Source organism: Capsicum annuum, chromosome 1, assembly GCF_002878395.1.
Source record: "Capsicum annuum cultivar UCD-10X-F1 chromosome 1, UCD10Xv1.1, whole genome shotgun sequence".
Classification (NCBI taxonomy): Eukaryota; Viridiplantae; Streptophyta; class Magnoliopsida; order Solanales; family Solanaceae; genus Capsicum; species Capsicum annuum.
Genome location: NC_061111.1, coordinates 161,996,542 through 162,024,318, shown reverse-complemented (window position 1 = coordinate 162,024,318; position 27,777 = coordinate 161,996,542). Strand labels below are relative to the sequence as shown.

Below are 27,777 nucleotides of genomic sequence, written 5' to 3'. Positions count from 1 at the left end.
TAGCACCTAGAATCTAACTGTTGAAACTCTCACACATATTGTTCTCAACCACATCACACCTTCTATGTTCTTTAACAAAAATCCTACACCATGCCTCTTTGTTGTACTTGAGCAAATCTTCCATAATTTCATCACCCAACTTACTAATTTCATCAAGTTTTAGCTGAAAATACACTTGAAATGATGCCCTTGCAACTTGTCAGAGTTTTTTTCTATTTTTTTTCACCTCTCCAATCCTTCTTCCAGTTGATCCATATATATCTAGCGCACTATCTATACTCAGCATTTGGTAGTAGATTAGTAAGTGCCAAATGAGGTCCCTATCAAACCATATAAAATAGTAGTTAAACATTAATTACTGCAACAAATTAAAAAATATATAACTAAAAAAATATGATACATCATACCTTCTACATAGCAGACATCACCGCCAGTCCTTCACCTTCATCTTTTGTAAGTGTTAAATCATGTTTGATGCACCTAAGAAATCAAGACCATGTGTCCTTGGTTTTTTTATCAACTACTGCCCATGCTACATGGTAAATTTGACTATTTTTATCTTTGAAAATACAAGATAACAAGATACCTTAACATACACCCTTGAGAAATGCACCCTCTAAACTAATTATTCTTCCACATCCCTCTTTCCATCCATTTTTAAGCCCCTAAGACAAATGTAAATGTCCATAAACACCTCTTTTTCTAAATTTGTATCATTTAGATGTCCTAATAGATATAGTGGTATCAAGATTGGTGGTCTTCAACTCTTCAGCATAATCATAGAACCTAGTAACCTCTTTCATAAAATCACCCAAAAGTTCATTCATAACTCTGATTTTAGCCTTTCGACCTTTTTTTACTAACATACAACTCATAGTCCTTTCTTATAAGAGCTTAAATCTAATGCAATTTTACTAAATCCTCACTCATAATTTTGTCCTTGTACTGCTTACTAATCCACCAAGGATTACAAAACTTGCTTCTTGTTCTTTTAGAACACTTGTGGATAGGAAAGTAAGTCTTCACATAAAAATTTCAGTGTTATCAAGACTTCCAAGAATAATCCAAGGACAACCCTTATGCTTATACTTTGCCCTTACTCTTTCCTTCTCGTTAGGTTTTAATTTTAGATTCACACCTTTCTGAATAGAGTAAGTCTACAGTGTCTCTCTATCATTCCCCAAAATGATAATGACAAACAAAAACCATATACACTTACTCTACAAGAACTTTATGATGTACACGAGGTTATGAGATAATAACGGACAAGATATTCAATAAGATTTGCATATATACATGAGGAATTTACATTAATAAAACTATACAACAGAATACTACATGATGTCAATGAAGCCTCTAGTTAGTTTAACACGCTATACTACAAGTGACCAGTTCGCATCAGGCCCATCATGCCAAACCGGAGAGCTGTATATATAATAAAAATATCAGGTATAGACTTGCTCCAGAAAAAGTTGGGGCTCAAAAAAATATCATGTGAAAATGACAATAGGGCCTAACGTGGATGTCTGCTATCCTGAGGATTTAAGCCTACATTAATAAAACTTGGTGGGCCCAAGATATCGGTACATAAACAATATATACTAGTATGAAAGCAGATAGAATAATAGTTGGACAAGTACAGAAGCTCATATGAGTCAAATGGTAAAGTGAAAAATGTATGATCCAACAAATAACACATATATGATAGGAACTGATAACTTATGCACCGACCTTGTTAACATCATATATAATATTTAGAGAAGTGTTCATAATAATATAGGGCCTATACGTTACCTAGGTGATGCACTTATTCTATAAGTCATACAAATGACCACAAGATGGCCTTTCGAAGGCAATCTGGAGCAAGTATACAACATATGTTGCTCACATACTCATTGCTATAATCCCAGATGTATAACTGCAATCATAGTCTATATCCAGGTACGCCCCACCCCGAGGCTCACTATAAGGGTCTACCCGCAGGACATATATGCCATATGTTGGCTCGAGTCAGGGGAAACCAATACATGACATTCCAACTGACTTCAAATACAAATAATTCCACAAAGGCGGGTACGTCCAATGGTTAGGCTCACTATAGTGGTCTGGCCTCGATCCTGTGCTAGAATCACGTCGAGCGATATGCCAAGCCAAACCTATGTACCTTATCATCGTTAATGTTTATCAAATAATTCCTTGAAGGCCTATGACATATGATTTATGATAATGATCATTTAGCTACCATATACAAGTGAAACTATGCTATTACCATTTACTCCTAACATGTAAGGGCTTCAAGTACAGAAATTGATGATAATATGGAAGTATATATCATGAAAACATAACACAAAGAGGGAAAGATAGATACTTATAAGCTTGATGGTGGAGCGGGGGAATGATATGTAAGGAAATATAAAGATTCCACTTTCGTATTTCATGAGAATTATATTAACATTAATAGGAAGGGGTACATGACGTAGGGTGGTGCATTAATGGCGAGGAAGGGCTTAGATTTACATACCTTAATGCTTTACTAGCTATAATAGTATTGCGAACCTTTATCCCTTCCCATCACTAGTTTAAGATATCCAATAGCCAATCTACTAACTACAAAGATAACAAAGATGTTCATTAATGACCCGTAGGTGCATTTAACAATTTATTCCAATAATCTTCTATTATGCTCAAAACCAATTGAGTTTCTTAACAACCAAATTAGAGGGGAATGAAGCAGTTTTAAGACAGAAAATCAATAAGGATAAAAATTCCTTACACTTGCATGAGAAGATGTCTCACAGGGATATTTTTATGGCTAAAGTTGCTACTGGAATCATGAGACACAATTTTTCTTTGATCTACTTGGGTTGCCCTATTTTATACAAGAGGAAAAACATGGTATACTACCAATAATTGATGAATAGAATAAGGAACAAGTTACAGTCTTGGAAAGGTAAACTTCTCTCTTTTAGTGGGAGAGCAGTACTGATTAAGCATGTTCTGCAGAGTATTCCTATGCATTGTCTTTCAGTGATGAACCCCCTAATGAATGTATTAAGTGCTATTCAAAAAAATTTTGCAAATTTTTTTTGGAGTGGTACTATTGAAGGTAGGGGTAGATATTGGGTAGCTTGGGATATAATGTGTTTGCCTAAAGAAGAGGGAGGATTGGGTTTTATATTGTTACAACATGTTTCTAATACTTTATTCTAAAAACTATGGTAGAATTTCAGAACCAAATAGTCTACCTGGAGTAGCTATATGATGAATAAGTATTGCAGAAAACTTCATCCTAATGAAGTAGTATGGAAACCTGGAGGGGTTCCTAGGTATGGAAGAAGATGCTTTAGGTAAGAGATCTTATAGATCATCTTATACTATGGAAGTTGAGAAATGGAAATATTAACATCCGATATGATGATTGGACTGGATTAGGTCAATTATATTCCACTATATAGGATAGCAGGGAATAAGATGATAGGTATCAAAGAGTAGCTGATTTTGTGATAGATATGCATTGGAATGTAGCAATATTAGAGGAAATGTTCACTGAAGAAATTGTGCTTCATATTTTAAATAAGGTGGTACCATCAATACACGCACATCAAAGGGACAAACCAATATGGAGTATTGAAACCAAAGGGAATTTTACAGTTAAATCATATTGGCAATATCTCAAATGCAGGGAACAACCCAATGAAGTGTATAAGTAGATATGGATAACAGGACTACCTTTTAAGATTGATTTCTTTATGTGGAGGATGTGGAGAAACAAGATAGTTGTTGATGAAACTATTAGAATATGAGGAGTTCAAGGACCATCTAAGCGCTGGTGTTGCCAGAATCCATCACAGGAGACTATATCTCATGTGCTAAGGGAATCCTATATTGTTAATAGGACGTAGTCCAATTTCTTTTGTTTTGCAGGTATAAATATTCAGGGGAAAAGCCTCAGAAATACCATTCAATCATGGTGGAAACTCCAAGTTAAATCAAGGGAGAAATATACTATAGGGCAGTTCTAGCAATGATACTGTGGGAATTATGAAGGAGAAGAAATACTTTCTAGCATGAAGGAAAAAAAATCTCTATTCAGAGTTTAATTTTCAATATGACAAGGCATCTGAGAATGCTGATAAAAGTCAGAAAGCCTACTATGGAAGTGGATTTTGAATGTCCAGGAATCATGCAACAAAGTAATCAATTGAAGCCCAGGATCAAAGTTATACCAATTTTATAGAGGGCACCAAGTGAGGGATGGGTTAAGTATAACACTGATAGAGTATCCAAAGGAAATCCAGGGAGAAGTTCATGGGCCTTTTTACTTAAAAAACTCATAGAGGGATCTGATACATGCAGAGGGAGCAATACTAAAGGGTACAAACAGCATGGAGGCTGAAGCTATAGCTATACTACATGCAGCAAATCACAGCAAGAATTAATAGCAAGAGAGAGTTATTATTCAGACTAACTCTCTTTTGATGTAAAAATAATTAAGCAGGGAATGGGGAGTACCATGAGGGTAGCAAATATAATCAATCACATTTGGCAGAGTTTATCAGGCAAACAAGTATGTTTTAACACATTTATAGGGAGGGAAATCAGTTAGCAGATTAATTAGCAAACTTTGCACTGGAACATGAGTAATTTATATATACATCCTTCATTCAATTACCAAGTGCAGGGAGAAAGATATTAAATAGTGATAAACAACAAAGATGTTATTTGAGATTAGCAGTATCAACATGATGGAAGGACTGGCAAGGCAAAAGCAAGGGGAAGGTTATCTACAACCTATTCAGCTACACAAAAATTTGAAAATACTACTTAGCCTAGATACACCATCAAAACAAAAAGCACTCTCAAATATTAAGGTGGTCATCATGGCAGATCTTCAATACAAGCGGCTGAGCCTTTTGGTTTTTGTCAAATACACGCAGGTCCGAGCATTATGTAATCTTCCTCCCTTCCATAGATTCAAACAAGAAACAGAAGCAAGATCAGTATTGAGCTCAAGAAATCAGAAGAAGTATAGTATAAAGGGTCTCTTACTTAGTTTAATCACCAAAGTTCAGCTGACCAGACCACAAATTTCAGCACTAAAAATGGATCAAGATACCCTCACACTGGAGAACACAGCTGAAAACAAAACTCCAAGGAGTATCAATTGGGAAGAAGAGGAAAGTGTAGATCTAAACTACAAGATGGAAAGTGCCACTTACTCTTGCAAGTTGAAAGATAAGATGTTGGATCCAATCGAGGCAAGGTGTTTATCACCCATAGCAAGAGAATCACAAATTGAAGATTTCCAAGGACAGCCATTGAGGAGGAGGAGGTGGAGCAACACAGTAAAGGAGTTGAAGATAACTCTTTTAGGAAACCCTACTGAAATTTGTTTCTATTTTGTATTTATTTTTGGATCGATTCTTTAGGGCCAATTCAATTAGATAGTAATTTGTTGCTTATTTGGGATGGATTGGTCCATTCCTTTGTGGACTTCTTTTTATTATTATTATAAATAAAATCCCAAATTAAAAAAAAATTCAACTTATTCAAATCAAGGGTAAAACTGCCCAATTGATAGGAATCCCTAAAAACTCTTCTCTTATCAAAATTTCACATTTTCTCCTTTTTCTCAAGAAACCCAATTAAGCAAATCCAATTTAAGAGCTATCACCAAGATTTAAATTAACTATACCTAAATATGTATTCATAATTAAATTCAAGAAAGGGATAGAGAATTTACCTCTTGAAATTCAATCCCAACACTAGATATGAAATTGATTCCTTGATATTGAATGAAGAAAAAGGAACAAAACAGTGAAAGCACTAATAGTACTGCTGCTTCTCGCTTGGAAGCACAAGCAAGAACTCAACCAATTCTTTTTTTCTTTTCTTTTTTGGTCTTTGCTGGAAAAAGAAGGAGATGAAATAGGGTTCCCCTATGTTTTCCTCTTTCTTTTTTAATATTTCCCAAGAGTTCCTAATGAACTCTAATAGGAAATATATATATGTTATTTACTTTTTTTCTCCTTTTTATTTCTTATTCAGATAGAAATTTTAACAAGTTCCTCCCCTTTATCCTTTTCTTTCCACTTTTGTCAAGTGCTGCTACTACTACTACTGCCGACCTTTCCCAAACAAAAATTCCATCCTTTATATTTTCTTATCACTTAACATATTTTTGGGACTAAAGTAGGACTCACTTAAAAATAGCAATTCTAAGGTTCAAGACTTTTCAATTTATTTTTCCTACTAGCAGTAATCATATAACTTATATACACAATAATTATGTGTACATGAATGCACTATAGTTCTCCGTAAAATACGTACACCTCATGTTCACTTAAAATATTAAACTTGTATTCAAAACTTTTTAAGGTGTTACAATCTCTCCCACTTAGGATCATTTGTCCTCAAATGATACTTATAGCTTATTATCCATTCCACCATGATCCAACACCTCCACTATATCATTTAACCAATTTCGGTCTTACTTTATCGAAGATAAGCCCTTAAAATTTGACTAACTCTCTAAATTTCCAAAATTTAGCCAGAGTTTTCTTTGTAAATAGGACTATCGGGTACCTGTCAGCTAGCCAGAATACATCCAAATACACTTCACAGAGTGTCACAACACATATAATTCTCAATAAACAACACACAAGGCTTCGCTTGGCCTTAAACCCATGAAATAGTACACGAGGTTCCTCTTGGCCTTACACGCAATTACAAGTCATAACCAATCATGTAACTTACCTTATACTCTGAATGTACATGATGTTTCCATGTAAATCTCAAGGATCATATGCACAAATTATGTACCTAAACATATCAGGTAAGAATCAGATATCACAGAACAAAATATAGTAGAAACTAATGATCATATAAAGGGACAAGTAGTTTAAGAACCTTCTGGTAGTTTTTCGAACAAGTATGGGTACTTAGTTTTCATATCTGCTTTTGCATCCCAAGTGGCTTCTTCTACATTCTGGTTCCTCCAAAGTACCTTTACCGAAGCTATAGCTTTGGTTCTCGACTTTCTAACTTGACGATCTAATATAGCCACGGGGACTTCCTCAAAAGATACATCTCCAGCAAACTCAATACCTTCAATAGGGATGACACGAGATGGCTCTCTTAAGCATTTACGTAGCATAAAAACATGAAAGGCAGGATGCACTACAACTAACTCTAGAGGTAATTCTAGCTTATAGGCTACCTAGCCAATTTTGCAAATAACTTATAGGCCCAATGTACCTGGGACTCAACTTACCCTTCTTACCAAATGGCATAACGCCTTTTACAAGCAACACCTTCAAGAACACGAAGTCATTAAGTTGAAATTCTAAATCTCTATGTCATATATCTGCATATAATTTTTGCCTACTCTGGGCAGTCTTCATCCGCTCTCGTATCAACTTAATCTTTTCAACAGCTCGATGGACTAGATCCAGACACAATACATGTGTTTCGCCTGCTTCAAACCAACCAATAGGTGATCTACATCATCTTTCATATAAAGCTTTGAATGAAGCCATGCCAATACTGGAGTGATAATTATTATTATAAGCAAATTCTATTAAAGGAAAATGATTATCCCATTTACCTTCAAATCCAGTACGCACACTGTCAACATATCTTTAAGCATCTAAATGGTGGGCTCGACTTGGTCGTCTGTCTAAGGATGAAACACAGTACTAAGGTTTACCTGCGTTCCCAAGCTCCTATGGAATGATTTCCAAAACTGATCTTTAAATAGGGAACCTTTATCTTAAAAAATAATGGACATTGGGGTCCCATGTAGGCAGACAATCTCTTTTACATATAACTTAGCGTAATCTTCAGTCGTGCTGGTAGACTTAACTGGAAGAAAATGGGTAGATTTTTCCAACCGATCAACTATTACCCAAATAGAGTCATGTTTCCAATAAGAAAAAGGTAAGCCTAAAACGAAGTCTATATTAATAGCATCCTATTTCCACTTAAGAATACTAAAGGTTTGAGCTAGGTCATCGCCCTCTAATGTTCTGCTTTCACTTGCTGACAATTGGAGCACTGTGCCATATATTCTGCTATATCTTTTTTTATATCGTTCCACCAATAGGTCTCTTTAAGATCATGATACATTTTTATAAATCCGGGATAGATAGAATAGCGAGAGTAATATGCCTCAGCCATAATCTGCTATCGTAACCTATCTACATTAGGCACACATAATCTACCTTGATACCTCAAAGTGCCATCACCTGCTAGTTCAAATGCCATAATTCGATGTTGTTGAATTACCTATTTATATTAAAATAATAAGGGGTCATCATTCTACCTCTGCTTAACTGATGCCACGAGCGATGACTCGGCTGAATTAAGTATAAAAATGCCACCATCTTCAGAATCCACACGGTGAATGCCATAATTGGCCAATTTATAAGCATCTCTTACTACTTCCCACTGAACAAGTGGCAGATGTGCTAGACTACCCATGTATAGTCAACTAAGAGCATCATCTACAGTATTAACCTTGACCGAATAATAGCGAATATTGACATCATAGTCTTTCAATAACTTTAGCCACCTCCTCTGTCTTAGATTCAACTCTTTCTGCTTGAATAGATATTGAAGACTTATGATCTGTAAAGATATCAACATGCACTCCATATAAATAATGACGCCATATTTTTAGTGCAAATACCACTGCAGCAAGCTCTAAGTCATGAGTGGGATAATTCTGTTCATGCTTTATTAATTGTCGAGAAACATATGCTATAACTCTTCCATACTGCATTAGGACGCAACCTAAACCAACACCTGAAGTATCACAGTACACCACATATCCTTCTATACCCTCTGGTAAGGCTAACACTGGTGCAGTAGTTAATCTATCTTTTAGCTCTTGGAAAATTCTTTCACAAGTATCTGACCACTAGTACTTAACCAATTTCTACGTCAATTTGGTCAATGGGGAAAAAATAGAGGAAAATCCCTCCACAAATCTCATATAGTAACCTGCTAGTCCTAAGAAACTATGCACCTCAGTAGGAGTGGTTGGTCAAGGCCAATTCTTCATAACTTCTATCTTTTGAAAATCTACTCTGATGCCTTCTCCAGATACTACATGACCAAGGAAAGCTACTGAGGTCAACAAAAACTCACACTTAGAGAATTTGGCATACAACTGGTGCTCTCTAAGCCTCGATAATACTGACCTCAAATGATCTCCATGCTCAACTTCATTACGTGAATATATCAAAATGTCATCTATAAATAATATCACGTACATATCAAGGAAGGGTTTGAAAATCCTATTCATCATGTACATGAAGGTTGCTGGAGCATTCGTTAGTCCAAATGACATAAAAAGAAACTCAACGTGACAATATCTTATCCGAAAGGCTGTTTTGGGAATATTTGCTTCACGAATTCTTAACTAGTGTAACCGGACCTCAAATCAATCTTTGAAAAGCATTTAGCTCCCTGTAATTGATCAAATAAATCCTCTATTCGGGGGAGAGGGTACTTATTATTTATTGTCACTTTGTTCAGCTGCCTGTAATCTATACACATTTGCAACGTTCCATATTTCTTGCATACAAAAAGCACTGGCGCACTCCAAGGTGCTATACTGGGCTGAATGGAACCTTTATCAAGTAAGTCTTTTAACTTCTCTTTTAACTCTTTTAATTCAGCAGGCGTCATTCTATAATGTGGAATTAATATCGACTGAGTACAGTGATCCACATCAATACCAAAATCGATCTCTTAAATAGGAGGTAATCTAGGAAGTTTATCAGGAAACACATCTGAGTACTTGTTCACCACTGGTACGGTCCTAAAGTCGGTGCCTATTTTTCTGCCTCAATGTCTTTCACTTGGACTAGGTGATACAAATACCCCTTTGCAATAAGATTTTGTGCCTTAAGAAAAGAAATAAAACTTCCTCTAGGCATCATAGAATCAGTCTTTCACTCTAAGACTGGCTCTCCTAGGAAACGAAAATGAGCAATCTTATCTCGACAATCAACTGTAGCATAATAATAGGATAACCAATCCATGCCCATAATAACATTGAAATCAACCATTTTAAGTTCAATCATATTAGCCAATGTAGCACGACCACTACTATCACCACACAATTGTAATAGACTTATCTAGCTATAATAGAATCTCCTACTGGAGTCGATATTGCAAATAGTTCGCATAACAACTCTGGCTCTACTCTAAACTTCTTAGCAACGAATGGAGTAACCTATGACAAGGTAGATCCTAGGTCTATCAAGGAATATACATCATATGAAAAGACAGCTAAGGTACATGTAACCACATCTAGAGATGCCTTTGAATCCTGCTGAATAGTTAGTGCATACATATGGTTTGGGCCTGCGCTCAAATCGAGCCCTCTGTCCCTACTAGATCCCCTATCTGCTGATGCCTGTGGACCGTGAAAAGAAAAAGGTACTGATGAAGATAAAGATGATGCAGACCTTATAGGCTGTGATCGATCATCTCTACCTTTGACTCTCAGTTGTGGACAATCACATACTATATGACCCTCTGTACCATACTAGTAACACATATTTGAACCTCATAGATACTCCACTTCATGTGGTCGGACACACTTTCTGTACGTAGGGCAAAATGGTAACCCTCGACTAACGCCCCTCTGAGGTCGTAAGTCTGGTGCTCTAGAAGTCTGGCTCTACTCATACCTGTGCCTCAAGAACTGAGTTGAAGTATTAGATGTGGAGCACACAGCTGACTGGATCTACCTAGGTGGACCTCTACTAGTGGAAGCTTCATTATTTCCCTCTTATGGCTGGTCATCTTAGCTCTCTTACTTTGCTTCCTTTCACTATCTAATTCATGATTATGTTGATCTTCCTCTATCTGCTAAGCACGTTCCATGATCCTTGCTATATCCAAATCTTTATTCATAGCAGTAGCAACAGAAAGAAGGGCCTTCAAGAGACCCACAAGGATATTCACAAAGTGATGAATCCATTTTTCTTGTGTGTTAACTACCTCTAGAGCATATTTGGACAATTGTGTAAACCATAAACAATACTCTTTGACACTAAGATTATCCTGCTTTACAGATAGAAATTCATCCACCTTTGTCTCTTTGATCTCTAATGGCATGAAATAATCCATGAAGGCTTCTACAAATTCTATCAAAACTGTTGTAGGAGCTTCTTGACCTCTCGAGTAAACCCACATCTCATACCAACCAACAACAATATCTTTCAGTCGATGGGTGGCTAATTCAACTATATCTGTAGTCAAGACCCGCATCACCTTACAAATTCTATAAACCTCATCAATGAATTGTTGAGGTTTCTTTGCAAGCTTAGAACCTGTGAATTCTGGTGGATTCATATAGAGGAAATCTTTGATCTTATATTAGACTATCCCTCTCTGAGTAGCAACAGGTACATCCATACTCTGTCTTTGGGCCTAAGCAGCGACCAAATATGTAATCAATTGTATTGCTCCCTTAAGATCTGGGTCTAAGGTACCTGGTGGTGGGATAGAAATTACTGTTGGTACCACTGGAGGTGCAGAAGCCCCTGTATATCCTTTCGTTCCTTGTATTTGAGAACTTGAAACTTGAGTCCTATTTAGATCCACCAATATAGGAGATTGCCCAATAGTGGTTGCCTCCTAAGTAATGCCAATAGTGGCCTATTGAGCTGCTTTATCCTTATTTGTAGTAAACATGGTCTGTATCATAAATAAGTAGAATGGGAGTCAGTAGTAACTCCCTATAACTTAACTCTATTGGACGATTTGGATTATTAATGAAGGTCAAACTCCTAATGTCCATGTAGTCCCTTAATTATAAATGTAGCGCGCAACACATCGATAAATAAGGCCCTACTAGACACGGCTTCATAGACTTCCTAGGACACCAGAACCTAGGCTCTGATACCAATTTTGTCATGCCCCAAAATGATAATGACAAACAAGAATCGTATACACTTACTCTACAAGCACCTTATGAGATACACGAGGTTATGAGATAATAATGGGCAGTATATTCAATAAGAGTTGCATATATACACAAGGGAGTTACATTAACAAAATTATACAATACAATACTACATGATGTCCATAAATCCTCTAGGCAGTTTAACACACTATACTACGAGTGACTAGTTGGCATCAGGTTCGTCATACCAAACCAGAGACCTGTACATATAATCAAAAATACTAGGTATAGACTGGCTCCAGAGAGAGTTGGAGCTCACCAAAATATCAGCTGAAAATGGCAATAGGGACTAACGTGGACGTCTGCTATCCTGAAGATCTAAGCCTGCATTAATAAAATATGGTATGCCTGATACATCAGTACATAAACAACATATACTGGTATGAAAGCAGACATAATAACAGTTGGACAAGTACAGAAGCTCATATGAGTCAAATGGTAAAGTGAAAAACGTATGAGCCAACAAATAACACATATACGATAGAAATTGATAACTTATGCACCGACCTTATTAGTATCATATATAATATTTAGAAAAGCGTTCATTATAATATAGGGCCTATACTTTACCTAGGTGATGCACATATTCTATAAGTCATATAAATGACCACAAGATGGCCTTTCGAAGGCAATCTGAAGCAAGTATACAACATATATTGCTCACATACTCATTGCTATAATCCCAGATATGTAAATGTAATCGTCGTTTATATCCAGGTATGCCCCACCCAGGGTCTCACTATGAGGGTCTGCCCGCAAGCCATATATGTCATATGTTGGCTCGAGTCAGGGAAAACCAATACATGATGTACCAACCGACTTCAAATACAAATGATACCACAAAGGCGGGTACACCTAATGGTTGGGCTCGCTATAGTGGTCTGGTCTCGATCCTGTGCATAAAATCACATCGAGCGATAAGCCAAGCCAAACCTATGTACCCTTCTATCGTTAATGTTTATCAAATAATGCCTTGATGGCCTATGACATACGAGTTACGATAATGATCGTTTAGCTACCATATACAAGTTAAACTATGCTATTACCATTTGCTCCTAACGTGTAAGGGCTTCAAGTATAGAAACTTATGATAATATGGAAATATCATGAAAACATAACTCAAAGAGGGAAAGACAGATACTTATAATCTTGATGGTAGAGCGAGGGAATGATATGTAAGGAAATATAAAGAATCTACTTTCATATTTCAGGAGAATTATATTAACATTAATAGGAAGGGGTACACGACGTAGGGTGGTGCCTAAATGGCGAGGAAGGGTTTAGGTTTACATACCTTAATGCTTTACTAGCTACAATAGTATTCCGAACCTTTATCCCTTCCAATCACCAGTTTAAGATATCCGATAGCCAATCTACTAACTACAAGGATAACATATATGTTCATTAATGATCCATAGGTGCATTTAACAATTTTATTCCAATAATCTTCGATTATGCTCAAAACCAATTGAGTTTCTTAACAAGAATTCAGAATGAATTCTAACTTTTTCAACTTATTCAAAATCAGGGGTAAAACCACCCAATTGATAGGAATCCCTAAAAACTCTTTTCTTATCAAAATTTCACATTTTCTTTTTTTTCTCAAGAATCTCAATTAAGCAAATCCACTTTAAGAGCTAGTACCAAGATTCAAATTAACCATACCTAAATACTTATTCATAATTAAATTCAAGAAAGGGATAGAGAATTTACCTCTTGAAATTCAATCCCAACACTAGATGTGAAATTGATTTCTTGATGTTGAATGAAGAAAAGGGGATAAAACAATGGAAGCACTAATAGTACTGCTGCTTCTCGCTTGGAAGCTGCTTCTCGCTTGGAAGCACAAGCAAGAATTCAACCAATTCTTCTTTTTTTTTTTTTGTCTTTGTTGGAAGAAGAAGGAGATGAAATATGGCCCCATACATTTTCCTCTTTCTCTTTTAATGTTTCCCAAGAGTTCCTAGTGAACTCTAAAAGTAAATATATATATGTTCTTTACTTTTTTTTTCCTCTTTCTTTCTTATTCAAATAAAATTTTTAACAAGTTCCTCCCCTTTATCCTTTTCTTTCCACTTTTTGTCAAGTGTTGCTACTATTATTGCCGACCTTTTCCAAATCAAAATTCTATCCATTATATTTTCTTATCACTTAACATATTTTTGGGACTAAAGTGAGACCCACTTAAAAATAGTAATTCTAAGGTTCAGGACTTTTCAATTTATTTTTTCTATTAGTAGTAATCATTTAACTTATATACACAATAGTTATGTGTACATGAATTCACTATAGTTCTTCGTAAAATATGTACACCTCATGTTCACTTAAAATATTAAACTTGGATTCAAAACTTTTCGAGGTGTTACACTCTCTAAACTCAATTACAATTCAAAAAGATCATATACAATTAAAAAAAATTACCTCTTTGTACTTTTATCAAAGTAGATCTTGGTAGATGAAGTTTTAGGTGGTGGATCTACCACTTCATTATCATAAATAGGATTTTCTTCCTCTTCACTAATGTCACTAGCAGGATCGGAGCTATCAAAATAAGGGTCATCCCCACCTCGTTTACCTTCATATCTAGCTTCATTGTTGTTATAAATTTTCTCAAAATTAGCATCTATACCTATAGCTCCAGTGGGTATCTCATCTAAATTCACCCTATTAGCCTTTCTAAACTTATTTTTCAATATTAGACTACCTAATTTGAAGCAACTCTTCTTATAAATCACTCAAATCATCCATGTTTTCATCAACATAATAAAGTGAATCATCGTCATGTCATTTTTATCAAAATCTGCTTCAAAATTAGAAGTTTGAAGATGGTATGTGGAGACGTATTAATTTGATCCTCATGTAAGTCTTCGAAGGAAACATTCTCTATTCCTTTGTCTGCCCTATGAGACTAATTTTCATTTATATCCTTATTGTTATTTTCATCTAATGGTTGAGATGAAGACATCAGCATTATCAATTTTAATTAAAGGTGAAGGGGCTGACGCATCACCATTACAAAGTAGCAATAATAGTGGAGTGGTGTGGGTCGACACATCACCATTACAAAGTAGCAATAATAATGGAGTGATTGCCATATCAACCCTAGACACACTAGATTCTCCTTTTTTTTTAGGCTAATTTTTTTTTTGTAATTTCAACTTCATTTACATCATCAACTACTAAAGGTTCAATAATGGTAGAGTTACATGGATTGACACACTACCATTACAAAGTAGCAATAATGATGGAGTGACTGCCACATCAACCTTAGGCACACTAAATTCTCCTATTTTCGAGGATAATTTTTTTGGCAATTTTAACTTCATTTACATCATCAACAGCTAAAGGTTCACTAATTTGGTGAACGACATATACATCAATAAGATCTCCCTCTTTTAAACTATTGATAAAGCTTAAAATATCACCGTCAATATTTAATATGTAATAACCACCCTTTTTGTTAACTCTACATCCAAAGTTTCAACTTTTTTAACACCTAATGCTAGTGCTAACTTATGAAACAACATTATATGAAGTTCATCTACATCTACTCTAATTTTTTCAGAATCACAAATTTTATTAGATTACCTTAGATCAGGGTCTGACAAAAAACAACCCTCATAGTTGAATTGAAGTGTTACTATTATATCCATTTAGTTACAATGTTTGTACAATGGCAAGAAAACATATATAATTAGTCAACTTATACATATATATAGAAAGCCATGATTTTTAAAGAAAAAATAAATTAAAAAATCAATTCTAATTTTACCAAAAAATCCTAGAATCTAATTGAAATCACAAAATATGTCATTGAAGGCACAAAACTACTATATATACGTCTAACAGGAGCATTAAATACGAAAAAAAGTAAAAGCCCAAAAACTTTCACTAGTAATAGTGATTTTACAAAAAGCCCCTAGAATCTAATCGAATTCACAAAATATGCCATTGAAGACATAAAACTGCTACATATACGTCTAACACCATCATTAGACACGAAAAAAAAGAAGCAAAAGCCCCAAAATTATCAGTCTCAATTGTGATTTTATGAAAAAAAATTCTAAAATTTAATCAAAATCGCAAAATATGCCATTGAAGGCATACCATTACTACATATACTTCCTACAATATCATTAGACAAAAAATAGAGCAAAACCCTCAAAAACTTTGAACAAAAATCTTATGAATCGAGTAAAACCCTAAAATCTTAAAATTGACTCCATTAACTCAAATAAAATATGAAACAAATTCAAAAATCTGAGAACTAACACAAAAATTAAAAAACTTACACCAATTGCAACAATCGTCAATAACAATCGATCAAAATCAGTTAACTTAGTGTGAAAATTAGAATGGAAAAGAAGATGGGCCGACAAGTAGAAGGGTCTATTGAGATCGTGAAATGAAAAAAAGAAAGGGCGCCTCTGAGTTTTTATTCCTTGTACACATAATTTTCTACTTGTCAATTAATATTTAAATTTTAATGACTCGGCGTTTGTGCAATACGTTCAAATTAATAGATCAAAAAAAAAGGTTTACAAAATTAATTTTTAATAGGTTAAAGAGTTGAGATGACAAAATAATAACTAGAAATATCTACTTTATAAATCAGGACAAGTACAAGAGTCCACTAAACCATTTCGTTTATTAATTCTGATGTCATAGCCAAGCAAATAAAACTTTGATACAAGGAGTGATTATACTAAAGTTGTCTTTCTCATGCTAAACATACTGAATACGTGTGATTCTAATTCTACTCTGAAATTCCAACTATAAAAAGAAAAGATTCAATTTTGGAAACGGATAGAATAAACTAGGTAAGGCAGGTCAATTTGACTAATTTTTAGATCTGAATTAAATTAGAATAATTTAATATTTTAGAAATTATATAAAAATATTATAAATTATAATCTTGTTCATATTAATATGATGAAAAATATAAATCTTAAAATTTTATTCAGAGTTCTTACATTTTAATTCTCGAAAAATAAAATGTTACAAAGTAAAAAATAAAGGGGGGGAGGGGGGGGGAGGGGGGTAATCGAAATTGTTGCTTGCTTGCATGTGTACTAGCCAAGTGCAGTGGCTGCACTTTTATCATGTCAGCTATATGGGTTCCACCATAAAAATAATCAGGTGTGATTCTATCATGACATTTTATGAACATTTATGTTTCAAATCAAACTTATGAAACAATATTGGCTTAAGTAATCGATAATCAGTTGTCAAAAGAATTTATTGACACCTCAATCGGTACTAGTCCTAGTTGGGGTGTTTAAGTGAATTTTTTAGAATAATTTTTTTGTAAACAACATAAATCCCAAGTGTTTCCTACATAATTACCATTTCTCCCAATTTTTTTATAAATTACTGAAAATCCCATATATGATACATTACTCGATTATATGATACATTATGATATGATAAATAATTAACATATTTAATGCGGTCAAATATGCAATAAGCGGTAATTAAGCATTATCCTATTTAATGAAATCCCATAAAAATAGGAAGTGTCGTTTTTAAATTCCTTCCAGATACATAAATGAAAGCTATGATACATAACTTCCCAACTAATTGATTATAAAAAGGAAAATAACGATAAAAAGGGAAATAACAAGACAATTAACACAATTTTGATTGGGATATGTCTCTTGAATCCTAAAAATTAGTGTCAGCTTCATAATTAACTTTTGAATTATCAAAAACAATAATCTTCAATGAAAATTCTTCCAAATTCTCTCATCTCTGTTTTCTTCTTCTGATTTCTTTATTTTGAATACGTTATGAACATCTCCATTCTGTTGAGATTTTAGTGTTTGAATGAATAAAACCTCAATATGAATAATACAAACGTAGTGAAATTGTTGTTGGAGAAAGTATTTCTTTTTTGAGATTGATTTCAAAAAACAATCCCCTTCGATGAAAATTCCAGAAAATAAATTCTCTCATATCTGTTTTCTTTTTTTGTATTTCTTTATTTTGAATATGTTATGAACATCTCCATATCTGTTTTCTTTTTTTGTATTTCTTTATTTTGAATATGTTATGAACATCTCCATTCTGTTGAGATTTTACAGTGTTTGAATGTATCAACTCCAATATGAAAAATCTAAAAGTAATGAAATTGTTGTTGGATAAAATATTTCGTTTTTGAGTTGATTTTGACAATCGCAATCAAATTTGGTATTGATTAATCAAGAAAAAAATCGACGCCAGATACGTTGTCAAAGAAAATTCATCGCCAATGATGATTCGGAACGACAATGAAATAAAGGTTTATGTTGAGTTCGAGAATAATGTTTTCGAATTTGTAATGTAGCTTGAATGATGGTATATTGGTGTTGTAATATGATACATTACTTCTTATAACAGTTCAATTGCATATGAAAACTGAATTTCATATGTTTTTTAATATGCTTCATATGATACATTAGTTTCATATATTTCGTAAGAGACAATTAGTAGAATAGTATAGTTGGTTTATATGATACATTTCTCAACATATTTTTTGATATTGTATCATATTTTTAAAACATACATATTGATATTTTATTTATATATCATTTTCTGATATTGTATTTTTTCTGATACATTTAGCTAGGGTTGTTTGTTGGTTGATGTTCTTTTCTGTAGTAATATGATACATTACTGGTTATGACATTTTAGTGTACACAAAAACTAATATCATAGGGGAGGATAAGTAGAATAGTGTTGTTGGTTATTATGGTTCATTAGTAATTACGTTTTTTAATAATGAATAGTATTTTTAAAAAAAACATGTTGAAATTTTTTTTTATGTTGAATATACTGATATTTTAACTTATTTTATGATACATATAGTTGTCCAGTAACATATGATGACAAATATGCATTTATACAACTACTTGCTGAAATATCTTAATGAAAAATGTAGTTAGATTATGAAGCATCTTGCTTGTTGATAAATAAACTATTGTGGAAGATATGATCGTGAGGGTCACAAAAAATGTATCTGTAGCTTCTTTTCGAAAGAGAATTGATATTTATATTTCAAGATATATAGCATGTTTTACGTATTCTGATTAATTTGTTGCTTTATTTTTAGTTGGTCTAGCGTTGAATATTATTTAAACAATATTGTAGTATGTTTCATTTAAGACCTGGTACATTTCAATGTATTATAGAATTTAATTTTATAGTATATTTCCTTTATATAAACATGTAATCATTTGGATTATCTTGTACAAGCTCAAGCATCAACAAGTATTTTTTTATTTGTCCTTAAAAATTTGATTTGGGCATATCAAGAAATACACCAAAGCATGTCTGCTTAAACAATTTGAGTACTTTTACCCACAAAATTCTTAAAAACGATAGCAATTTATGATTGCACAAACTACCAAACCTCAGAGGATGAGGTGGAACAGATTTGATAACATATTTCATCCCGTGCGTTCAGAAATATTGAATATAATATAACGTATAGAATAATAAAGATATATTTATTTTTATAATATATTTCTTAATATAAATAACATGATTACTTTGGATGTATCAGGTGTAAAAGTACTCAAAACACACACAACTTTTACTACGTATCAGAAATAATGGAATAACTCACTAAGTTATATCTATATATCAGATTCAGTATATTGAATGTATCAGGTGTAAAAGAACCCAAATAACATACAAATTTCAGTATGTATTAGAAAACATGCAATATCTCAGTAAAATTTGATCTATGAATCAAACTCAGTATATTTAATGTATCAGGTGAAAAAAAATGCATACAACTTTTACTATGTATCATAAAGCATGCAATGTCTCTGTAACATTACAACTATGTATAGGATGCATCGTTTACATTATCATTTGTTACATTTTGTATTATGATACATAATTATAATGTATATGGGCGAAATTTATCTATCAAATACATAAAAAATCATATCTTTGATAGTGGGTCTCTTTTTGCAACTTCCTTTCTATTTCTTTTTCTCTTTGAAATGGCAACAACACGCTTTTTCTCGTTACTTTCAGCAGCATCCCGTAGCTTCTTCATCATTGTCAGATCGTTTCGATGCTTAGATCTATTTTCACTAAAATCAGTGTCTTCAAAATCAAAGTTATCCGTTACAAACTCAACATTAACTTCAGTAGGAGTTGCAACAACTGAATAAGACCAATGCTCGACTCCATTAATTTTGTTAAAATGGTGAAAGAACATTAAATTGAAAAATAATTTGCTTCAATTTTAGAACTAATAAACTTAAAAATTAAACACGAAATTTTTGGAGTAATTTGCGTCAATGAAAGACCATTACTCCAAATGAAAAACGGTTTTGCATTAAACATGGGATTTGGAGTAATCTAAGTCAATGAAATCGTGATTTAAGGCGAAATTTTAGGAGTTGTTTGTTGTGTATTGAAGTGGATAGTAATGTATCAGAAAAATAGCGTATAAAGTGATTTAGAAGAGATTTTTGTAATTAGTTTAGTGGGATGGAATTTTAAGTAATATTAAAAACTTCAATTGTTGTTTTAGGTAATTTTTCCATAATTTTTTGGGGCCAATGACTTGAGCCAAGAGTATCTATATCTATATCTATAATAATATATTGAAAGTGTGACGGACTTTAGAAATATTGTTTGAACTTTTTGTCCTTCATTAAAAGTCTTTGCTTTAGTCCAAATCGTATTTTCACTATTTTTTCCTAATATTTAAGAGTTGAAAATTAATTAAATATATTTATGGTAAAACCTTTCCTTATTAAAAGTCGTCAGAATTTCACTGTTTTTCCTAATTTAAGAGTTGAAAATTAATTAAATATATTTATGGTAAAATATTTCCTTATTAGAAATCATCAAAATTAATAATTAATATTTTTACCATTAGTTTAAGAATTCTAAATCAACTAAATTTGATTTTAAATTGATTTGAAAATTTTAGAAATAAATATAAAATCGTTTGAATAAGAAAAATTAAAGAAGTACCGAATTTTTAAAAGTTTAAGTACGTAATAAGAATGAAATCAATGATTCTGTAAAGATTTGACTTTAAAATAAGAAAAGATTGTAAATATATATAAAAAAAAAATCGTAACATAAATATGATTCAAATTGATGCGTCTCTCTTAGTCTGTGGCAACAAGGAAAAAACTTACTATATGACAAACGCAAAAGTGATAATTCATCAACCACTTGAAACATCTAATGGTAAAATATACATATGTATATGTTTATGTTTACATTATTAAATTAAAGTGTGAAAAATATTTGAAAAAGTGATTGCAGGGAGTTGATCTACCTAAAGCAACAAACTTAACTGGCCTTTGGCCATAAATTTCAAATATTTTTAACAAATTAGATTTGGGTGATGTTTGAACTAAAGTTTTAAAATACGTTTGATCATAATTTTTCAAAATAGATTTTCCTTTCCATCTCTATGGCTTATATCTATAACTTATCAAAAAAAATGAACCCTACTCTCGATCCGAACATCGGATCTGACTAAAGCGAGACTTCAATTCTCGACCAGACAAGGGACTAGACTCTATACTCCGAGTCGAGACCCATCTTCCATCCCTGACCCGAGTCCGCAACTCATAACCCTAACCTGGAGACCTAATTCCAAACCCCAACTACTCCTAAGACAACTCAAGATCCAAGTACGACCTTGACCCGAGATTCAACTTTGATCTAGGACCTGTGTCTCAACTGTTACCCTAGACCTGAATTCAACCTCGAAATGGGAATCGACTCTCAATGCCGATGCAGACCCCACACAAAACCTGACTTTGAATCCCCAACTTCCGACTCCTACCCCAACTCAGGACCCTAAACTACCGATCCCAACTCTCTACCTAGACGAAGAACCTGAGACTTGACATGGACTCGAGTTAGGGTCGGAAGCCAAATAGGGGTACAAAGACGAGGATGAAGTTGAAAGAGAATTTTGAAAAATATTTTTCATCGTAAATGAATGGAAGACATTTTTCTTGAACTTAAATAAGCCTATTTGGAAAATACTTTCAAAACATATAAACTAACCTAAAATAAGAAAATTGAAAAGCATTTTCGGAAAAATGTTTTCCTTCATACCTATTCTATTTTCAAAACATATAAACCAACCTAAAATAAGAAAATTGAATTCACACTCTTAAGATTCAAAAGTTCATATATTTTGAAATTTGGTTCCTAGCAAGTAGTCAAACTAAGATACACTTAAAATAAAAGGAAAGGCGTAATAGTAATAGCATTATTACCATATCAATTCACATAACTTAATCAACTTGACAGTATTTCTAAGCAATGACATGATTCTTAAAATATGTACATAAACTAGTCATTCCAAATTCACATTCTTAAAACCAAAAGAGAGTGATATTCATGGCACAGTGCTCTTATCAAATTACGGACGTCTAGCTAGTCCTCTCTACTTACGAACTACTAGCATTCAAGACAAAAGCCAAGCAGCAAGGGCACTAGGGTTTTGGTCATTTTCACTCATAATGTGCATTGAATCAATTTCCACAGGAGCTTCATGATTCATACAATTTTGAAGTAAATCTGTGCCAGTATCCCATAGAGGCCAACTAGGAATTGATGATGACCCTATGTTCTCTTGCTTTGTTTCTAATTCCCATGACATGGCTGGCCATACTAATTCATGATCATCTTGCCAATCCCATTCAAGTCTACCATCATCTGCAGCCTCCATTAATAATCTGCTTTTCTCATTTGTTGATGACACTGCCTCCTGACTTGATACAGTTTTATTACGTTCATCAATTCTGTGCGTGGTCCTGCAGTAATTATTTCCTGTTTCGTTCAAAGGGGTTTCTCCTTGCCCGTTCTCTAAACTACTGAAAATGAAATTTGGGTCCATATCTTGATCATTAATGACCACGTCTGGCATAATCTCCTCAAGCCATTCCATATCACAATCTTCTGATAATAAAAGAAATATATAATTAAATTAAAAGAAAAAATTGTACATACAAGAGGTTCTCGGTCTAAATTTTCTGCCTAATTACTATACAACAAAATGTATTTTGCGTAGTTGACCCATAATAAAATTAGGCGGCCCATGCCTCATACAGACATATCGATCGTTAAAGATATACAACCACTATTTAATTACTTTGTTTCTCTTTATGTATTTTAATTTAACTAGACACAAAGGTTTTACTAAAGTAATAGTGTATGGGCTTAAACTAAATATTATGTTCCTAAATACATCATGAAAAATGCAAGACAAATTTAAAATTTCTAAAGCATGATGCACCACTTAAAAGAAAAGTTCCGAGTGTAATTGAATCCCTATTTCTCTGGACAAATAATTCAACATATATTCAATCAAGGGCAACATTCTATTCAGCCTTTTCGAAGCCTTATTAGTGTCAGCTAATAGTATTATATCTATTCTACAACAAGAAAACGTACAAAAGATATTTACAGAGTTAATAATCCAAATGGTTATAATTTTTCTCTCAGAAAGTCACTTAACTATAAGTTTTTTTTTTAGAAAGTCACTCAACTTTAATTTTTTTTCCAGAAAGTCACTCAACTATGAATTCTTTTCTCAGAAAGTCAAACTATTGAATTAATTTTTTTCACTAAAATTTGCTAACATGTAATTTTTATTTAAAACAAAAATTTTAAGAAATAAATAAAATTTCATTTAAACAATCAATTTAGTGATCTGGCCATATCCAAAATTCATTTAAATGGTTTAATTGAATATCTTTTTTATTTCTTAGAATTTTGATTTTACTACTATTTTCTTGTCTAACGATTACTCTATACTATAAAGTGTATAGTCATACAAATCATCAATTAATATCCTAAAATCACACTCATTTGATTGTACAATTTTTGCGGCTAATTTTACCTCGTTGCAGTGTATATATTATAATGTTACAAATGTTTAATAACATTTGGTAATGTTTTATATCATATCATTATAGTTTAAAATCTATAACGATCCCTTTTATCAACTTATTAGGAACAGAATTCATTGTATTTATGATGCATATGTATATTAAACAAGTGGTAATATAAAAAATTGCATTATGATTGAAAAATCAATTTCATAAATAAGTATCATATTGAAATTTAATTAAATCTAATCAACTAAATGAATATGATTTGAAAAATCTTAAAAATTAATATTAACATTATAAGTGAATTGATATAAACTATTTAGGATATTTTAAAATTTCAGAGGGTTAAATATAAAGTAAACTTGAGAATATGTAATAATATGGTTCAAATATTTTTTTAGTTTTTTTAGAATTTTGGTTTTAAATAAAATTTTAAGTTAGCAAATTTTAATTAAAACAAATAATTAAATAGGTTGAGTAACTTTATAAGTAAAATATTCATACTTAAGTATGACTTTTGAAGTGAAAATCAAAGTTGAGCGATTTTCTGAGAGAACAACCCTAAGTTGAGTGACTTTTGAAGTAAGAAATAAAATTGAGTGACTTTCTGAGAAAAAAGTCATAAGTTCAGTGACCATTTGAGTTATTAACTCGATATTTATTTTATGGAAAGAACATGGATTCACGTGAATCATTGTTTACACAGTAAATTCAGCCTTATTGGGATGCCGGATCCAAGGAGTTAGGGGTCGTTTGGTAGAGTGTATAAGAATAGTGTAAAAAATATGATGTATTAATATACTTGTATTAGTAATGCAAATATTAGTTATGTTTGCATTAGTTATTCTGAGACTTTTCTCATATAATGTTTCGATTGCTGTATTAAAAATAACATGTATTGAATATTTTTTTAAAAAGAAGTATTTACTTACAAAAATACCTTCCACAAATATAGTGGAAAAGATGTAGAAAAGATTTTAAAGGACAATTATGTCATTAATCATGTTAATGCTTGCATTAGAATTTATTGTTTTACTAATACCATAGATTTTGAGGTATTAATAATACATATCGTAATACACAATAGAATGTATAATTAATGTTTGTATTAGTTATATATAAGCTAAAAGATATATCAAACAACAAGGCATTACTAATACACAAGACTAATTGATGCATTATTTTTTTTTCAATATAGTCCTTAAAATACCAAACGACCCCTTAGTGTTAGAATATAGAAAGTGACATTAGTAGTAATGAAAAATATTCTATGTCCAACAGGTTAAGTTCTTTCCATATCATAACGATTATTAAAAAAACTAGATCCGTACATACATAAGCGTACATAATAACTTAAAAATATGAATAATTTACCTGAACTAAGGCTGCTGTGGGACTCTCTAGACCCCACCCTAGGATTTGGCGCCGCTACGTCTGCTACATCTTCTTGCATTGAATCCATGGCACTATCACTAGCTGGCATGTTCTTACCATCTAGCCATGAGCTAATAGTACTAGACAATGCCTCTTTTTCCATGTTTAGTGTTGAGGGAATAGAAACTGCTGATGCACTCAAAGGTCCACTAGTACTATTTTCTTTAGCTTCCTTAGGCTCTGCCAAGTTTGAATTCTTTGACGTTTTATTTTTCTTCATATTGGATATTCGACTTGTTTTTCTGCTTTGTTTAATTGGCATCAATGCACCCTTTTTAGCCAAATCAACTACAGCTTGAGGCAGTTTTTCATCGCTTGGTATTCTTAAGCTTTCAACTTTTCTGCTTAGATGAGAGTTCCAATAATTTTTTATCTCATTGTCTGTTCTACCTGGCAAATGTCCGGCTATTAAAGACCATCTGCAAATATAGTTTTAAACAAATTGACTTTTTTAGTTGACACTAGAAAAATATTAGAAAGATGGTATACGTATTAATCATCATCATTAATGCCTCAACTAACCAATGGCACTTTTTCTTACTTTTATTACACTAATACTATATGTATCTTTCTTTCTTGCAATTATTCATGCATGGCTGATATATGCACACATCAAACGTAAGATATTAAAATTGTCACCGGTAACTTTAGACGCGTCGACTCACACTAATAGTTTCGAAAATCAACTATTTTGATGTGCTTTTTCAGGAATGTACTTTTGATGAAAAACAGTTTGTACTTGACCAATAAATTTTAATAAATACTTTCAAACAACAATTAGTGTTTGACCGAACACTTTTTAAAGTGCTTCAAAGTGCATTGTTCTCAAAAATGTTTTCCAGAATGTGTTTCTAGGGAAAGAAAACTTCCCTTTTCTGAAACACAGTTTCTCTAATTCCTTAAAAAACACTTATTCTCTCTCAAAATTTCTGCCAAAGTAGTCAAACACCTCATTTGTTTTAAAGGACTGATAATAGAAAAGTTAAAGTGAGAGGGTTGCAAAAGCATGCATGTGTCCTTGGTCATGTGGAAAACCAGAGAGTATTGAACTTACACCCGGGGACCAACTTAATGTATTCATCAGCATAAATGGATGTACAAAAATGCCCTCTAAAGTCTCTAGAACTCTTAAGCCCCTTTCTTTTCTCTCTGAAGCAAAACAATACTCCGTACTATAAAGTGGAGCAAAAATGAAATGAAAGGAAAAAAGCACTCATAATCCTATTAAACTGGAGAGTTTTTATGTGTCCTCATTTTTTTATCCCGTTCCAAAAGAATCTAATTTCTTTATTTGACAATTATTTAATGATATTATCCTCATTGAATATCACTTAATAGGAAAAGACAATTAAAAAAAATTAACATTAAAATGACTTTAAAAGAAATAATTTTATAAATTTTATAAAGTCATTTATTTCTTAAACTCCGTGTCCGATTAAATAGCTACGAAGAAAGAAGGAGGAAGCAGTATTTCAGAGTGGTTTAGCTTGGAAAGGCAAATTAAGGAATGAATGAGTTACCTGTTGCCCAAAGTAGCATGCAACTTAATGATTATGTTTTCCTCTTGAGAGGTTATGTTACCTCTCTTCAAATCAGACCTCAAGTAATTAATCCATCTAAGTCTGCAACTCTTTCCACATCTCAGCAATCCTTCAAAATATAAACAGTATATAATACTAATGTTAAATGAATAAAATAATAAGTATGATCACTTCTAAAAAATCACTATTTTTCTACTGAAATATGCCACCAAAATATGTTCAGTGGCTACTACCACAGATATTTAATTGAATCACTGAGAAAAAACAGTAGTAATTTTCACATTGCAAAATTAAGAAAGTTTTCAGTATTTCAATGAAAATCTATTTCTCGTCATGTATTTTCTAATCTTTTCCAATATTTCAATGGAAAAAAAAAATTATATTTATAATAATTTTCACATTGATTCGTGGAGAAAAAAAAACTTGATTGGATGAGAAGAAAAAGGTAGATAGATACCAGCATTTTTGGGCAATGACCTCCAAGAGCCTTCACCGTTAGAAAGAATGTAATTAGTGAGAATTTGATCTTCTTCGGCAGTCCATCTGCCTCTCTTTAGACCCACTTTCTCACAACAAGGCGCTCTTCCCATATTTGCGTACCAACACCAATCGTAGCTCTCTCTTTCTTCTTCTTATTATATTATTATTGAAGTGGCAATGTCGAGGCAGCGTAATTAGCCCAGTGGCAATAAATAGAGAGACCATAGAAATGAATGGACCCCACTCTCTCATGTACTCCTCTATCTGCCCTAACTCTCTTTTATACTTGTTCAGGCTCGTTTGGACATTCGATACGTAATCGTTTGATATGAAGTTAAAATTTTGATTGAAAATATAATTTGCATCTGTTAACTTTATATTTTCAAATCCTTACAAATTGTGAAAATTACTAGTATTAAATTTTATTTAATTATTATACTTACAATGTTATTAAATGAGCAAATTATAA

General features: G+C 32.7%; 1 protein-coding gene across 2 annotated transcripts; it reads right to left on the bottom strand.

The window, feature by feature from the left end:
• Positions 1-22,198: 22,198 nt before the first annotated feature.
• On the bottom strand, positions 22,199-27,546 carry LOC107856813 (transcription factor MYB4). Of its 2 annotated transcripts, none has more exons than XM_016701783.2 (4): positions 27,286-27,546; positions 26,808-26,937; positions 25,228-25,706; positions 22,199-22,918 (listed from the first exon to the last, which is right to left on the bottom strand). In XM_016701783.2, the coding sequence occupies exons 1-4, from the start codon at positions 27,416-27,418 to the stop codon at positions 22,425-22,427; spliced, it is 1,236 nt and encodes a 411-aa protein (XP_016557269.1). In that variant the 5' UTR covers positions 27,419-27,546; the 3' UTR covers positions 22,199-22,424. The 2 variants fall into 2 exon arrangements, with proteins under 2 accessions (XP_016557269.1, XP_016557274.1); XM_016701788.2 differs by having other exon boundaries at positions 22,199-22,915.
• Positions 27,547-27,777: the final 231 nt, after the last annotated feature.